Source organism: Spermophilus citellus (genome assembly GCF_964194105.1).
Source record: "Spermophilus citellus genome assembly, chromosome: 18".
NCBI lineage: Eukaryota > Metazoa > Chordata > Mammalia > Rodentia > Sciuridae > Spermophilus > Spermophilus citellus.
This window is the reverse complement of record NC_138200.1, coordinates 69,065,637-69,082,330: the sequence shown is the minus strand read 5'-3', so window position 1 is coordinate 69,082,330 and position 16,694 is coordinate 69,065,637. Positions and strand designations below refer to the sequence as shown.

At 52.5% G+C, this 16,694-nt stretch overlaps 2 protein-coding genes across 2 annotated transcripts in view; one reads left to right on the top strand and one right to left on the bottom strand.

The window, feature by feature from the left end:
• FANCA (FA complementation group A) overlaps window positions 1–16,694 on the top strand; it is a 38,401-nt gene that overhangs the window by 2,274 nt on the left and 19,433 nt on the right. The window contains exons 4-18 of the mRNA XM_081273396.1: window positions 889–962; window positions 1,918–2,030; window positions 2,673–2,755; window positions 3,234–3,267; window positions 3,703–3,769; window positions 6,217–6,326; window positions 7,076–7,152; window positions 7,464–7,605; window positions 7,891–8,024; window positions 9,246–9,356; window positions 11,093–11,188; window positions 11,267–11,326; window positions 12,903–12,997; window positions 13,675–13,735; window positions 13,813–13,862. Of these exons, the coding sequence (XP_081129522.1) occupies window positions 889–962; window positions 1,918–2,030; window positions 2,673–2,755; window positions 3,234–3,267; window positions 3,703–3,769; window positions 6,217–6,326; window positions 7,076–7,152; window positions 7,464–7,605; window positions 7,891–8,024; window positions 9,246–9,356; window positions 11,093–11,188; window positions 11,267–11,326; window positions 12,903–12,997; window positions 13,675–13,735; window positions 13,813–13,862 (1,307 nt within the window). The remainder of the gene's footprint in view (window positions 1–888; window positions 963–1,917; window positions 2,031–2,672; window positions 2,756–3,233; window positions 3,268–3,702; window positions 3,770–6,216; window positions 6,327–7,075; window positions 7,153–7,463; window positions 7,606–7,890; window positions 8,025–9,245; window positions 9,357–11,092; window positions 11,189–11,266; window positions 11,327–12,902; window positions 12,998–13,674; window positions 13,736–13,812; window positions 13,863–16,694) is intronic.
• ZNF276 (zinc finger protein 276) overlaps window positions 11,338–16,694 on the bottom strand; it is a 38,448-nt gene continuing 33,091 nt past the window's right edge. The window contains exon 11 of the mRNA XM_081273401.1: window positions 11,338–11,555. Within this exon, the coding sequence (XP_081129527.1) occupies window positions 11,504–11,555 (52 nt within the window). The 3' untranslated portion in view covers window positions 11,338–11,503. The remainder of the gene's footprint in view (window positions 11,556–16,694) is intronic.

Below are 16,694 nucleotides of genomic sequence, written 5' to 3'. Positions count from 1 at the left end.
GCATTTAACTACTGAGTCACATCCCTGGTCCTTTTTATTTTTTATCTTGAGACAGGGTCTTGCTGAGTTGCTGAGGGCCTTGCTAAGTTTCTGAGCCTGGCCTCAAGCTTCAGACCCTGCTGCCTCAGCCTCCCTAACCGCTAGGATTACAGGTGTGTGCCACTGCACCTGGCAGTTTACAGATTTTTTTTTGAAGATTTGAAAGTGCTCAGTTACCATTTTGTGCTAACTGCCTGAGCAAGTGTATAAAAGGGAAGAAACGGCCAAAGTGGTAACTTCCATCCTTTTATCCTGCTTATGATCCCTGTGCTCATTGCATCTAATTTAGGACAAGGCAATGACATGCACATGAATTGCATTGTGTCATCTTCACAATTGTGCAGAGAAGGTGTGAGGAAAGGCTTCTCGGCAGCTGAAAGTTGCCTGGAGGTTGGGGGAGGGGAGGGGATAGCAGGTGGTGGGGGACAAGATCAGCGTGGTCTGAGCAGAGTCCAGTGGAATGGTGTGAATGCCTGGCCAGTCCAGGGGGGCTTCCCTGGGGGAGGCTCATGAGGAAAGGCCTGTGCCACGCATAAGAGTTTGACTTTGTCCCCAAAGCGATGAGGAGCCAGTAAAGGCATCTACAGAAGAGTTGGAGTACTAGGGATTAGAACCCAGGGGCATTTAACCACTGGGTTGCTGTGTTGGCTGCATGGAGCCAGGTTGGGGTGGCTTGCGAGAGCCTGACAGGCAGCAGGTTAGACTGTGGGAACAGAGAGAAGCCCTAGGACAGCAGAAGAGCCTGAAGGGGGGTAGGAACTTGAGCCCAAAGTGGGCCATGTTTCAGTGGGCGTGAAGTCTGCCTAGGCTGGGACACAGGCACAGACTCATAGCACTCATTTTCCTCAGAACTCTCTCTTGCTTGAAGCTGTATGGCGCCTTCATGTGCAAAGTGTCGTGAGCCTACAAGAGCTGCTGGAAAGGTAGTGCACTAGTGAATCCGTGTTGCTTTGACATTGCTGTTTAGTATGAATTATTTACTTCCAAAAGCACCTGGAGAAGCAATTGCCTCATTGTTTAATGAGAACATTAGTTGTTATTGAAATCATGTGTGATTTTTTTCCACACCACCTGAAACCAAATGGTGGTGTGATAGTGGCTCACACTGATTAAAAAAGGTCGTATCTTTTTCTTATTTCAAAAAAAGCCCGGGCTATGGGGTGGCTCAGTGTCCTCGAGCTGCCTGGAACCTGTGAGTTCCTGGGTTCTGTATGCAAAACTAAACAAAACCTCTAGATGAATTAAAGAGGAAAATGTCAATACATAAAAGCCAGCCCTGGGAGGACTTTCGTGATCTTGAAGTGGGAAGCCTAAACGTGACAGAGCCAGAAGCTATACAAGGGTAGTAAACTTCACTACATGAAGTTTAGTGTGCATCTAATATACCTTGAGATGAGTGGAAATGAAAATAGTCTTCCAGAATCTGTGGAACACAGCTAAGGAAATATTTAGAGGGCAATCCATATTTGTAAAAGCCTATATTTCAAAAAAGAATGTTATCAATCTAGGCTTAACCTCAGAGACTAGAAAGAGAAGAGCAAGTTAAGCCAGATGGAGGGAGAAAGTAATAAGGGTCATAGCAGAAACCAGTGAAGTAGGAAACAAAGACATACAGAGAGTATGTGCAAAGGAGCTGCACATGTCCCGTATGTGTCCCATCCCTGATCCCCACAGTGTTCAGTGCAGATAAGTGAACCATTTGAAATTGATTGTTTCTGGGTCATTTGCAGCCAGGCAGAACCCTGTAGCTGGTCCCTGGACTTTTGGGGCAGAAAGACTAGGCTTCACAGTGGAGTGAGGGTTGCAGAAAATTGCCAAGTAAGGGGAGGCAGCCATGGGGTCAGGCAGACCCAGATCCACTGTGCGCTGTATCCCCAGCCATCCTGACATGCGGGCCGTGGTGGCGTGGCTCTTCAGGAACCTGCGCCTCCTGTGCCAGCAGATAGACACCTCCTGCCCATACCTGGACATCGCTAGGGCTGTGCTCTCTGGTATGTTCATAGTTCCTGAGAAAAGTACCTTGGGGGCGCTGGGGTTGTGGCTCAATGGTAGAGTGCCTGACATGCATGAGGCCGTGGGTTTGATCCTCAGCACCACATAAAAATAAAATAAAGATATAATGTCCACCTGAAAGTAAAAAGTAAACATTAAAAAAAAGTTCCCTCGGCCAGTGGGAAGCCGAGCATTCGCCATGCCTGTGAGCGTGGGGCCCAGCAAGTTCGTGGTGTCCTGAATTTGCTTTTAGCCTCAGCAGTTGGAGGGGGTTGGCAGAGGCTGCATTTTCCATTAGTGGCCAGCTCTGTCTGCTTTGTGAGCCTTGGTTGCCTGCATTGCCTGGGATCCTCCCTTGCAAAAAGCTCCTTCCTGGTGGGATGAGCTGCATGTCCTGTATTTGCTGTGGGGGGACCATCCATGAGCCATCCCTTGAGATCTACTTCTTTGCATTAAGAGAAAAAGCCCTTAATATAAATTTGATGTATGCTAAGTACTTCCAAAATAGAGTGAGGGTAAGTCTGGCTTGGCGAGTGCATGTATGTTGATAGGAATGGGGCTGGGTGGCCCTAGGGATCCGTGTGAGTCACAGCTGCTTGGAGACCATATGTGTGTAAATACTTTGGTTTGTGGTTTTCCAGATTTTGTGGAGCTGTTGGTTTCACAGGGATTTCAGGAAAACTCGGATCTGAGAAGAGTGGAGGAGACTGGAACAATGTCCCAGGTAGGAGGGACAGCAGAGCAGGGAGCTGCCCGACTCAGCCTCCTAGCAGCAGTGGGCTGGGGCCTGAGGAGCAGGCCCCACCAGGTCTTGGCTCCTTTTGGAACTCCTGGGCTAGTGGCTGCCATTTGTTCTGTGTCCACACTTGTAAGTTTTGCGTAAGGAAATCATTTTCTGCGAAGTGACAACTGAGGGTGTCGTGAGTTTCCAGAGGTCTCCAGGGCAGGGGTCTTCACAGCAGCACAGGTCTATCCTGGCAGGGCAGGAGGGGAGGGGGTGCAGCCAGAGCTGGAGCTGTGGGTCCTGGCCTGGACCTCACGGGGGCATGCCTGGGTGTCATGGTGGGCAGCGTTGGGGGATTTCTAGGTTTGTAAAGGAATTTTGGAGGTGCTCTTCTTTGTAGAGGTGACAGGTGTGTCTAGTGCGAGTGCGTGACTGCCCAGACACTGCCGAGTGACAGCCCTGTGCTCTGTTCTGATAGGTGGCTGCCGAGGTGCTGCAGAGCATGCTCTCATGTAAGTCCGTGGGCCCTGCAGCTGGGAATGTGTGGCAGCTCAGGAGCCGTCCCAGCTTTTGGCCTTGCCCTGGCAGTAGCTGGCCGGCGTGGTGCTGCAGAGCCCCGTTCAGTGTGGCTGCACAATGGTGCAGCTTACTGCAGCATCAGCAGCCTGCTTGTTGTGAGGAGCTGGGGACCCAGTTCAGTGGCAGAGCACTTCTAGCTTGTGCCAGGCCCTGGATTCCATCCCCAGAACCACAAAAGAAAACAAAAAGCTGGCAGGCCTCAGTGTCCTGAGGGTAGGTAACTGGCTGGCTGGACCTAGTGCCATGGGATTTAAGGGCCTGCAGAGGCCTGAGACTCAGAAATTGACCCCTTGTCCCAGAGCACTTTAGGGTGGGTGCTGACAGACTGTTAGCGCCTGCTGAGTGCTGCTTCTGTCCTGTGTTGTCAGTGGCACTTGACGCTTTGGCTGCCGGCCTTCAGGAGGAGTCCTCCGATCACAGGGTGGTGAGCTGCTGGTATGTGGGCAATTTGGGGAAGGGTCCATGCTCATAGGGAGGCCAGGGGCAGAAGCCTTTGAGTGGAGGCCTTCCCATGGTATTGAAACCCTTCTAGGGTAGCAACCCCTGGCCCAGGGCACCACTCTCTCCTTCATCTTCTGAGAGCCAGTAGGAGACCCACCCTGTATTCCTGCTTCTGGAGTCCCTCAGGAAATGGGGCCTGGTAATTGCTCCTCTCCCTCCTGACGTGAGCTGAGCCCCATGGCTTCCTCCTCTCTTTGCCCTCAGACCCTACCACAGAGCTTCCCAGAACATGCTGCTGCTGTTGGTCCTCCCGCGTGGCCAGCCCCGCACTGCTCTCTGGGTCGTGCTCAGATCCGCCGTTGTCAGGCTTGGTCAGGGTGGCCTTCTCTTTCCAGGGCTCCGTAGACTCACAGAGTTGAGCGTGGGAGGTGGGGGTCAGGATGTGCTTCAGTAAACAGTGGGTCAGGGCCTTGAGGGTGGAATCCCAAGAGGCCAGGTAGAGGCCCTCGTATTTCCAGCTCTTCTCAATCTTTTTTTAGAGAGAGAGAGAGAGAATTTTTTTTTTAATATTTATTTATTTATTTATTTTTTTTTTTTTGAGAGAGAGAGAGAGAGAATTTTTAATATTTATTTTTTTTAGTTCTTGGCGGACACAACATCTTTGTTGGTATGGGGTGCTGAGGATCGAACCCGGGCCGCACGCATGCCAGGCGAGCGCGCTACCGCTTGAGCCACATCCCCAGCCCTGTTCTCAGTCTTTTAATTGTTTTGCTCTTGATTTTTATCTCTTATAAGGGGCTTGATGTGCTGAATGACTCAGTGTTTCTGTTGCAGTGGTTAAAACACCATTTTGTTATTAAGTTACATGTGATGGTAGAGTGTACTTTGACATACTATGTGTACTCACATAAGAACATTGGGAGGTTATGTTCAGTTCATCCTACTGTCTTTCCCATCCCCTTCCCTTCCCCTCACTCTCCTGTCCAATCCAGTGAACCTCCACCCCCTCCACCACCCCCATTGTGAGTCAGCATCTGCATATCAGAGAGAACATTCTGCCTTTAATTTTTGGGTTTGGCTTATTTCACTTAGCATGATACATTCCATCCATTTCCTGGCAAATGCCATAATCTCATTCTTTATGGCTGAGTAATTCTATTGTGTATATGTGCCACATTTTCTTTATGCATTCATAAAGGGCACCTAGGTTGATGGCATAGCTTAGCCATTGTGAATTGAGTTGCTATGAACATTGATGAGGCCATGTTGCTATAGTATATGATGTTAAGTCCTTTTGGGTACAAAATTAGGAGTGCACCACGTTATTTGTGTGTGTATATGTGTGTGTGCGTATGTGTGTGTGTTAGTCTGCCCAAGCTACCAGAGCAAAATATAGTGGACTGTGTGGCTTAGCAGACATTTTCTCACAGTTCTGGGTCTAAGCTGGAGTTTGAGGGCCAGCAGGTCTGGCTTCTTGTGAGGACACTCTCTGTGACCCTGTAATGAGGCCCTGTCTGTGCACTTCCCCACTGAGCTAGGCTGGCAGGTCTGGCCCAGACGGCCTGTTGGGCCAGATCTCCGAGACAAGCTTCCTGAGTCAGGTGGCTTGCTGTGCTGTTTCTCCTCATGTCTGTGTTTGGCTGTAGTACTTTAAGTTCAGACATTCTCTCATGGGAATGGCCAGGCTCCCGCTGGCCCGGCTGCAGCGTGCTCTGTGGAGAAGGCTGGCAGGGGTAGGACTTAACTGCTGGCCCCTTGGTTCTTGCCCCCTCGCTGCCATGGCTGTGGGTGCCTTACCTGTGTTGGGGAGTCTTGCACAGTGGCAGGCGGACCCCAGCCTAGGGTCATCTGCCCCATGCTCCTTCCCTGCTCTCTTGGAGTCGTTGGCTTTAACAAGAGCACAGCTGCCACAGCCACCGCACATGCCGGGTGCTATGCCCTGGTCTGCTCCCGGTGGCTGAGGCCTCCTGGCTGCCCATTGCTGCTCAGTTATGGCCCATCCTCCTCATCTGCTTCTCGCCTCCAGCCTGCCTCTGCACTCTCAGCTCCTTACTGCTTCATTTCTGTCTTGATAAGACCATTTTCCTTGGATTCCACTCAAAGCCTAGAGCTGGCCAGGTGCAGTGGCCACACCTGTGATTGTAGGGACTGAGGAGGTTGAGGCAGGAGGATGCAAGTTCAAGACCAACCTGGGCAACTTAGATCCTGTCATAAAATAAAAAAATAAAAAGGACTGGGGGGTGTAGTCAGTGGTAGAGCACCCCTGGTTTCTATTCCTTGTATCAAAAGAAGAAAGAAAAAACAAAAACCCCTGCAGCTTCATGGCCTGACCAAGAAAGCGCTTTTAAGGATAAAGAAAGGAATGCCTGCGAGACCCACAGTGCGAGGACTGGGCCTGAAGGGGCGGCCTTCCCTCCTGAGTCTCCCTCTGCTGTGCTCAGGCTTGGCGTGTTCCAGGCTCTCCCGTGTGGTGGGGTTTCTGCGGATGCGCTGAAGAGGTTCCTCAGCCACACCCTGACCCAGGTTCTCACTCACAGCCCTGTACTGAAAGGTAGGCCCAGCACCTTGGCCCCTGTGCACTCTGGGGCAGCTCCCTGGGCCCTTATGGATTCATGGCTCTGTCCTCTACAGGAACTTGGGCCCTGAGACCTGAGGGTGCAGCTTAATGCTCTGAGTAGCCCCAGGTTTTTCACAGCTCTCTGTTACCAAATGTCCTTTCATTTCAAAGTGATCTCCTGGGCTAGAGGTATGCCCTTAGGGTAGAGCACTTGCCTGGAATGTGTGAGACTATGGGTTTCATCTCCCGCATTACCTAAAAATAAGATGATTCTGAGTTTTCTTACGAGAAATTAAGAGAAAACAGAAGAATTATCACTTGTCTTGCTACCAAAATGGAAATATCTGCAATGCTGCTGGAGAGGTGAAGGACCTGGAGAGAGAGGGTGGGCTCTGAGCAGACTTGCCGTTGTACGTAAGGACTTGTGCAGAGCCTGAGTCCTGGAGCCAGTACCCCCAGGTCCCAAGGGAGATGGGCACTTCACTGGAGTTAAATGCACAAACTGAAACCCAACTCTCTTTCCATGTGGAAGCTTTTTAAAATTTTTTTTTTGGTTGTAGTTGGACACAATACCTTTGTTTTGTTTGTTTATTTGTATGTGGTGCTGAGGATCAAACCCAGGGCCTCGCACATTCGAGGCAAATGCTCTATTACTGAGCCACAACCCCAGCCCCTCCATGTGGAAGCTTTAAAACTGTTTGATAAATGCCAACTTGAAGCTCATGTCTGTTTCCCTCCTGGAGCGTCTGATGCAATTCAGAGGCAGCGAGAGTGGAGCTTCGTCAGGACCCACCCTCTGCTCACCACGCTGTACCGCAGGGTGAGTGTCTGCTGGCTGTCCTGTGCCTGCACTGCACCCGGGGTGGGGCGGGGGCCCGATCTGAGGCTGGCTCTGGCTTCGGCTCGGTATCCTGGTCACTCCCTCATGGACACCGACCACCCCTTCTGAGACAAGTGTTTCTCCAGCCAGTGCTGGCCACTGTGAGAGGTGATGCCACTTTTCACTCTGAGCACTCCTTGATCCCTGCTGGATCCGCCCTTCTGGTGGACCCCCCACTCTGCAGGGAGAAGGACCAGTGCCGGTGCGATGGGTTTGCCGTGGTGTTGAGGGAGCTGGGACTTTGATTTCAGCTCCTGGTGATGCTGAGTCCAGAGGAGTCGGTCGGCCGTTTGCAGGAGGTTCTGGAGACGCGTGAGGTCAACTGGCAGCGCGTGCTGTCCTGTGTGTCCACACTGGTCGTCTGCTTCCCAGAGGCACTGCAGCTGGTGCAAGGTGTGCACTCGGCTGCAGGGTGTGAGCGAGTGGGTGCACAGTGGTGGCAGCAGAACCTGCTGGGGGTCGAATCCGCCCGAAGCCCTTCCTGTTGCCCAGCTGTGAGCCCTGTTGCTGGGAAGGTCCAGATTGCCTGTGGCCGAGGAGTGAAGGAGTGGTGCTGCTTCCTCTGTCCAGTGGTCTGTGCTGCAGTTGTGGCTCAGTCCTTGGGAACCTGGTGTTTGGGAGGGCACATCCCAGCCAGGATGGCCTAATCTGCCTGCTGACAGTGTCACTGTCTGACAGATTGGGTGGCCCGTTTGATGGCCCATGCCTTCGAGAGCTACCATCTGGACAGCATGGTCACTGCCTTCCTGATTGTGCGCCAGGCTGCCCAGGAGGGCCCCTCTGTATTCCCATCCTACGCAGACTGGTTCAAGGTGAGTTTCCTGGGAAGTTGAGTGCCGTCCTCCTGGCTGGCTAGTGGAGGTACCATTGGGGTCCCAAGTGCTGCTCTCTCATGAGAAAAGAGCTTCAGGATGGCTTTGTGGCAGCGATGTCCCCGACAGGCTTCCTTGTGTGTCTCCAAGTTTTATTCTGTGTCCTCCTTCAACTGCTGGACAAAGGCTTTTTCCCTCTTTTTTTTTTTTTTTTTTTTTTTTTCGGTGGGGGGAGGATACCAGGGATGGAACTCAGGGCCACTCGACCACTGAGCCACATCTCCAGCCCTATTTTGAATTTTATTTAGAGATAAGGTCTCACTGAGCTGCTTAGTGCCTCGCTATTGCTGAGGCTGGCTTTGAACTCGAGATCCTCCTGCCTCCGCCTCCGAGCCACTGGGATTACAGGCGTGCGCCACTGTGCGCAGTGCTCCTTCTCTCTTGTGGAGAGTCAGTAAACCCAGTAGGTGGGAGTGAAAGCAAGTGCTGGGCAACCTCAGCAGGACACCTGTGCCTGTGGTTTCCCTGGAGGTCTGAGGTGCAGGCTTTGTCCTCGGAGGCCTGTGTCCTTGCTCTGCGTCCCTCCGTTAGTCCACCTGCTCTGTGATTTGTCCTGCAGTTCCCACACCTGCTGTTGTCAGACATGCCAGTGGAGGGCTTTGGAAGTGCTGGTCGAGAGCACACCCAGCTCTTCTGTGCAGGGCAGTGGGGAAGGTACACAGGAGGCTGCTCTTGACCCAGTGTGGCCCCTGTTCTCGCTGCAGCTGGGTCCTCGTGATGCCTGGAGCAGTAGCTCTGGGGTTGGCAGGAGCTGGTGCTCTGTGCCCCGTAGTCAGCACAGGGCAGGTTCTGGTCTGTGGGGGCACTGCCCAGTCCTGTCCTAGGCTTGCTCTTTGCAGGTACACACTGTGTGCTCAGAGCCACTGCTGACCCAAAGCCTCCTTCCCCCAACCCCTCCCGCTTTGGTCCCTGGTCCTGTTGTGGCATCCTCCGGTAGGTAACCCGCTGCTCAGAATGGTTTTTTGACTTTTCTTTGAGTAAACGTTCAGCCTCCTTCTCAGCCAGGGCACGGCTGTGACCTGTCTTAAGTGTGTGGACCTGAATTGCTTCTCGTGTCTCTCTTCCAGCAGCAGCTTCTGCTTGTGGGCCAGACCGAGGCAGGGCATGCACAGCCTGTGGGCAGGTACCTCACTGAGCAGCACTTCTGCCTTCTCTCTCCAGGCCTCGTTTGGGAGTGCACGGGGCTACCACAGCTGCAGCAAGAAGGCTTTGGTCTTCCTTTTCAAGTTCCTGTCCAGCCTCGTGCCCTGGGAAGCCCCCCGGTACATGCAGGTGAGGAGCCGCCTGCAGCAGTGGTCCCTGGAGCTCTCTGCCCTCACTTGTGCGGGGCGTGGGAGGGTGGAGGCCTGGGAAGATGTGGGCAAGACAAGAGGTGGTGTAGCCAGTAGAGACAGATCTCATTTTCTTTTAAAAATGGTATATTTTTTAATGCGTTTAAGGAGAAGAATCTGGAAGGATATAGCCTGAACTGCCTAGGGTCATCACTCCTAGGAGTAGAGAGTAGGTAACAGACCTCTCGCGAGTTTACTGGAGTTTGAGTTTTCGTAACAAGTCCATTTTAGTTTCATGACAAGCCCCAGGCTGGGTGTGGGCGTCCACCTGGGACCTCTACCATAGAGAGGCTGGGGAAGGAAGTTAGAGACGTTTGGTTCATCAGCTAACTGCCCCAGTGTAGCCTGGGTTTTGTTAGCGTATTGTGATCACATGTGGTATGCGGGTAGCTTGGGCAGAACTGTACATTCAGGGAGTTTGATGTCGGCCCTCCTGGTCCCCCCCCCCCCCCCCCCCCCCCCCCCCGTCTCCCTCCTCTGTCTTCTGGTCTTCCTTTCCCTGTTGTTGATGTTTGATTGGTACTTGCTACAGTACGTAAGTTCATGTGCATGTACGAGACATGATTATGTTAGGTTCACTCCACATTTTTCTCCTTTTCCCATTCCTTCTCCCTCTGGTCCTCCTCCTACCCACTGATCTTCCCTGTGTTTCTGTGTCTTCATGAAATCCGGTCCCCTCCCCAACTTTCCCTTACTTTCCTTTATCTTCCTCATGGGAGAGAAAACATTTGATCCTTGACTTTCTGAGTCCGGCTTACCTAGCATGATGTTCTCAATTTCTATCCATTTACCTGCAGATGCTGTGATTTTACTCTCATTATGGCTGGGTAGAACTCCGCTTTGTACACGTGCACATTTTCTCGATCTGTTCCTCTGTTTACGGGCACCTGTTCTGGTTCCATAGCTTGGCTGCTGAGAATCATGCTGTTGTGGATACTGACATCTCAGCCTCTACTTGGGAGTCCCCACTACATTCCAGAGGGGCTGTGCCCCCACAGCCAGGGGCTAGATCCTGCCGCGCCTGCCCACTCCCAGCTCTGGGCTGCTTCTGGGTGCTGTTGTGCTGAGGGAGGAGGAGCAGTCAATCTGAGCCCCCTGTGCACCCCAGCCCCCACCTCTGAGGGGCGAGGCATGCGGTCCCCAAGGCCTTCTCCTGCGCCCTGGCCTGTGCAGAGCCTCTCCCTCATTCAGCCACCTGCTCTCTCCTGGGTCTCTTTGGTAGCTTCTCTGCCTTTTTTGCCTCTGGTGCAGCTCCAGCTGCTGGCCAGAGCCTGGGTTAGTCCTTGCAGGCCGTGTCTTTCTGGGCTCCTGTTCCATTGTCATTTCCCCCTGGACACAAGCTCAGTGTGGGGCGGTGGGCGCCCTTTTCACAGCACACTGCCTGCCACGGATCCATCATTCTGGTAGTGTCGCAGATGTGGCATTGGTGTGGACCTGCTGTCCTCTGGTTGACCGGGATGTTGGTGGGTCTGTGCAGCTGCAGGTGCCGCTGTACCTGGAGCCTCTGGCTGCCTGGCCCTGGTGTCCCTTCCACGCCTGGCCCTGGCGTCAGAGTTTCTTCTCTGCGTTCTGCCTGGGGGTGGCCCTCCACTGCCCAGCATGTGTCCGGCAGCCGTGGCCGTCTTGGTGTGGCAGTGCCTGGTGCCCTGGGACTGATGTTGCCATGTGTCCTCTCAGGTGCATGTTCTCTACCCGCCCCTGGTGCCCGGGAAGTACCGCACCCTCCTCACTGACTACGTTGCCCTGGCCAAGACACGGCTGGCTGACCTCAAGGCAAGTCTGCGTGCGCTGGCCCTGCCAGCACCACTGAAGCCATCTTTGTTTTCATGTTCTTGTTTTTCTTTTCTGAAGGTTTCTCTGGAGAATATGGGGCTCTACGAGCATTTGTCCTCAAGTGAGGATGTCACAGAGGTGGGTCACCTTGGGCTGCTCTGTGGGTCTGGGGTCCAACCCTCATTCCTGGGCCTCAAGCTCCAGCTCCTGGGCTCTCTCTGTCCTGCGCCTGGCTCGCGGCAGTTCCCTGAGGGCGTCTGGTCAGTAGTGGCCCACAGGTGCCTCATTTGGGGTGGCTTGCTGCCAGGGTCTCGCCTACACCCCGAGTAGGCGATGGAAATGAGTTCCTCTTGGTGGAATGGGCTGGCTGCAGAATAAAAAAGCCAAGAAAGAGAAAATGAGGAAAAAACCACAGGGCACAGAAAGTGATTTTTAAAAGCAGGGGCGGGAGGGGGTAGCCGATCTTAGGGACTGAGCTTTCACACTAAAAAGAAACCAAGGGCAAGGTGGAGCCCACGCTGGCTTTATTTATTATCAGGGAACATCAAAGGTTTTCCAGGGAATGTTCTTTTCCAAATAAGGTGGGAGGTGGGCTGTCCAGTTTCCAACGAGTTACGCCCAACTCCGGAGACTATGAGAGGGCTCTTCCTTAGTAGAGCAGAGATAGAGGTCACGTGCATTGGGCAGTCCATTGAATGGGAAGAGCCATAGAATAGCTTGCAATGCCAAACCTAGGTCTCCCTGGCTTCCATACAAAGAGAAGACCATCAAGTAATTCATGGTGGCTCTCCGTACCAGGGCTTCTCGGCATTTGTGGGCTGGAGTGGAGAGGTGAGAGGTGGTTGGCTGCATTTGTCTAGGAATTAAAGAGAAGTGCCAGTGGTTGTTATGGACCAGATGTCAGCTGGCCACGTGACGCATGTGTTGCTGTAGAAACAGCTTCTCCGTCTTTTAAGACTCTGCTGCTGTGAGTTGCTGAAGAATAGGTACAGAGGCCACTGAAGTGCTCGGTGAACCACTGCCAGGCGGTGTCCTTGGAGATTTGGTGCTATTTATAAGTTACTCATGACTGACTTTTCATAATTCTAAATTTCAAAAGTTAAGTCTCCACTTGTTCCCACCTAGGAATCCCCTTGAGGGCAGCCCCTGACATCCTAGAGCGGGCAGCAGACAGCATCCCACTCAATCCAGGCGCTCTGGCTTCTCTAGAGGGCTGAGCTGTCCCCAAGGGCCCAGGCTGCTGGGTTAGTGCTTTTGAGGGCAGAAGACAGCCAGTGTGGCCTCTTTCCCTGTTTGCATGTATCTGGAGGGTCTATGTGCACATTCCAGGTCCCCTTTACCTCTCTGCATGCATTTGGAGGATCCATGTGCGTGTCCCAGTTCCACTTGCTGGGTAGTACCCTCCTCAACCTTCACCTTCATTTATGTAGTTTTTGCATAAACGAAGGGCCTAAAACATGCTGAGCATGTGCTCAGCTGAGCTACTTCCCAGCCCTAAGCTTTTACCTCCCGACTGCAGAGAATCCTGGCAGCGCCAATGTTAGCCCGCTCTGTCACATTGTCCCCCATGCAAACTAAAGTGGAACAGCAGGCATGCCACTTAAGGTGGCTCCACAGTGGCTCTTGCAGCCCTCCCCCACATGCAGGTCCAAGAAGGTGGGGCTTACGGGTTGGCCTCTGCTTCCTTACCTCCCTTTTTCTCCTCCCTGTGCAGAACCAGCCCCACAGCCAGGCAGCTCAAGACGTGGAGAAGGCCCTCCTAGTGTTTGAGCACACAGGGAAGATCCCAGTCCCGGTCATGGAGGCCAGGTAGGGGGCTGCTGGGCACGGTGGTAGCAGGGTCAAGAGCTGTGTCCTGCTGCAAGTTACAGGGTGCTCTTCCTCCCAGAAACAGCCAGTGGGTGCCCTGGAGTCATGTGGGAGGGAAGACCACAGGCCAGTGTAGCAGTGGTGGGTTTTTGTATTTTTGGTGCTGGATTAAACCCAGGGATGCCTAAGTGCTGAGCTACATCCCCAGCCCTTTTGATTTTGAGACTGGAGTTGTCTCACTAAGTTGCTAAGGCTGGTCTTGAACTTGCAATCCTCTTGCCTCAGCCTCGGGAGTCTCTGAGATCATCAGTGCTCGCCACGATGCCTCACCCGACGATGGTTTTCTAATCAATGCTTGCTTAGGGACCAAAATGGAGTCAGTCCAGGGAACTGCACAGCAAACTTGATTGGATTCAGTGTGGTCCTAAAACATCCAGAATTGTGGTTGCTACCAGTGCAGGCAAGACTGACTGTAGCTCCTGGGAATGAGCGCAGATCCAAGGAGAATGGTCCCCGCTGCCCCTGCCTACTCCTGGGCAGGCGGTCGTGTCCCAGACTCCCTGGATGCCCTCTGCAAGACTCATCCCGGCATCCTGGAGAGAGAGCGGCAGACGGTAGGCAGCAGCCTGTGCAGAGCACCTGGGCTGACTGGTGCTGTCTGCTTCTCTGTGCTGCAGCATATTCAGGAGGTCCTACTACCTGTCCCACTTCCTGCCTGCCCTGCTCACACCTCGAGTGGTGAGTACAACGTGTCCAGGCGTGTGGCCATCTCTGGAATCGAGACACTCCTCACTGGGCTCTGGTTCTTTCCACAGCTCCCGTCAGCCCCGGATTCCCGAGAGGCTCTCATAGAAGCCCTGAAGAGGTACGTGGGAGCTTTTCCAGAAGGGCTTTGATGATGCACGAAGTGTGATTCTCTTTTAGAGAAATGTCTTTCACCTGTGTTTATTGTAAAATGTTGGCTCCAAAAGTAGTTGGTTATGATTTTTTTAAAACAAAATTTGCTCAATTCTCAATATCACCGCTTAGTATCATTCTTGAGTGAAACTTTGGGAGACTGGGTTAGTTTTGACGTTCCAGTTCATAATTGTGGTAAGAGGATTTAGGGACAGAAGGAAAGAAAGAGCCTGAAGAAGCCTCAGGTGGAAGGACTAGGGTGGCCCTCAAGATTCACCAGGATCCTGGGGTCTTGGATAGCGCGCCCACAGGTGGCCTCCACTGGTGGGGGAGGGTGGGTGCCTGCAAGGCCCTTCTTCCTGAGGGAGGTAGAAAGTGCCTGCTGTTTCCAGGGCCCATGGGGGCTGGCAGGAAAAACCTCTAGTATCCTTGTTTTTATTTATTTGTGATATAAATAAAGTATTTCTGATACATAGAACTGCACATACAGCAATTTAAAACACATTTGAAGTACCACCATGAACCTCCACCCATATTTTGCTATCTTTGCCTTTTAAAATAGATTCCTTCTGCTAGGCCAAAGCCCTTGGGTGTTTCCACACCCTCACCAGCATTGTTTTCATTTTTCCGTAGGAGTATTTCCAGTGGGTTCAAGTTGGCATCTTGTGTTTTTTTTTTTTTTTTTGGTGGGGGGGGATTGCGGTTAGAATCCAGGGGCCCTCAACCACTGAGCCACATCCCCAGCCCTATTTTGTATTTTATTTATGGTCTCGCTGATTTGCTTAGTGGCTTGCTGTTGCTGAGGTTGGCTTTGAACTCACAGTCCTCCTGCCTCAGCCTCCCGAGCTGCTGGGGTTACAGGTATGCTCCATTGCTCCTGGCTCACACATCAGTTTTTCGTCTTCAGCTGCGACCAACACAGCCAGAGCTTCACTTGGTGGCCCATCGTACTCTGGCTCTGTTCTAGCTGCTGTGTGGCGTTCCCTCTCTGCCTGAGCACCCTCTCAGGACACACCACTCATCAGGTCTCACAGACTGAACGACCAACAGCTGTCCATGCCTGCAGGCTGGACTCTTGAAGCACAACTTCAGTGAACATCCTCAGGGTGTGTCCGGGAACACTGGGAGCTTCTAGCGCAGTGACAGTGAGTTTTCCGTTCTCCAGTGTGTCTTTTTGTGCGTCTTTTGTAGATGACTACTGAGTACCTAGATTTCATTGCTACGGCAAACAGCATGTTCTCTTGAATTCTTTCTTCGGGTATGGCTGAGGTTTGGGTATCCTGGTGTCTAGCATCTATTCTGGTTGTTAGCCGCTGGCCTCTTGCCTTCTGTCATGCTGTGTTAGGAAGGAGTTTTGGTTTAACCTAGAACGACAGCAGTCTGGAGCTGGCATCCCCTGCTGATCCTCACTGCAGTGGGAATGCTGCTGAGAGTCACCCTGGATCAGGTGCTCGTGGTGACTGCTCTGGGTGTGTCTCTGTGTGGAGGAGGCCCCTCTCGCTGGCCCACTCAGGACTTCCTGAGGGGTTGAGTTCTCAGGACAATCACGCTCCTCTTCTGGTCCTGTGGTAATGCCTGAGGTAGGTTTTTTCTGCTGTTGAACTGTCCTTGCCTTCCTGGGATGTCCCTGCTGGGATGAGGTTTTGTTAGGAACTGCTGGATGTGATATGGTGATGGTCGGGGCAAGTTTCACAAAGCCTGAGCCTGATCCTCTTCGTGTACCTTGGCTGCCTAGGCAGTGACGTTTTCGTGCTTTACAAGATGGATGGGTGGTTTTCTTCTGTGCCCTGAGCAATGTGTGCAACTGAGATTCCTATGGCTGCAGCTTGGGCCAAGCTTGGCTGCATAGCTGTCTGGTCTTGATGACGTCTGTGGTGAATAGCTATTACGTTAGCCAGGTTTGTTTGTTTTTTTTTTTTTTTTATTCCTCTCGAGTCTTTTGTAGGTTTCTAGAAAACCTGTGTCATCTAGGTTTCAAATTCATTGACCGAGCGTTGTGCAGACAGTGGTGTGGGGAGCCAGCAGGGGCTGGTGCTGCCTGGACACAGGGCAGTAGGCCATGGCACAGGACATGGAGGACAATTGCGTCGCCACAGATAGGTCACCAAGCCTCCTTCCAGGATGGGGACTACTTGTTACATCTGATGCAGAGGCCTGTAGTGCATTCTGCCAGCCCTAGGGACAGCATCGAAAGTGCTTGCTGCAGGCCCTGGGAGGGATCAGCACAGATGCCCAATGGGTTGGTCTGCGCCTGGCACCTGCAGAGAGACTGGCAAGAAATGAGCATGAGGGCCTAGCTGGGCTCCAGATTAAAGCCCAGAGCGGCAGAGCAGAGTCCCAGGAGGCAGCCTGGAGATGGGTCACACAGACTGTCGGCGAGTTCTGCCTGGGTGTGACAGTGTCACTTGGGTCTTCCGGGTCTTCTCAGTAGTGATGGCTATTCATAATCACGCTTGGTGTGTTGTGGAGGAAGTACCATGCAAAGCCGATGTGTGTTTTTTTCTTAAACCATTATGGAACCTGGTGCAGTGGCACACACCTGTGATCCCAGCGACTTGGGAGGCTAAGGCGGGAGAATCATAAGTTCAAGGCCAGGCTCAGCAACTTAGCAAGACCCTAAGCAACTCGGTGAGATTCTGTCTCAAAATAAAAAGGGCTGGGATGTGGCTCAGTGGTTAGGTGCCTCTGGGTTCCATCCCTGGTAACAAACAAAAACCAGGATAGTACTATACACAGTGAGGTATCATTTATTTAAATTTAATGTTTTTTACTTTGCAAAACAGTTTAGGACTCAGAAACC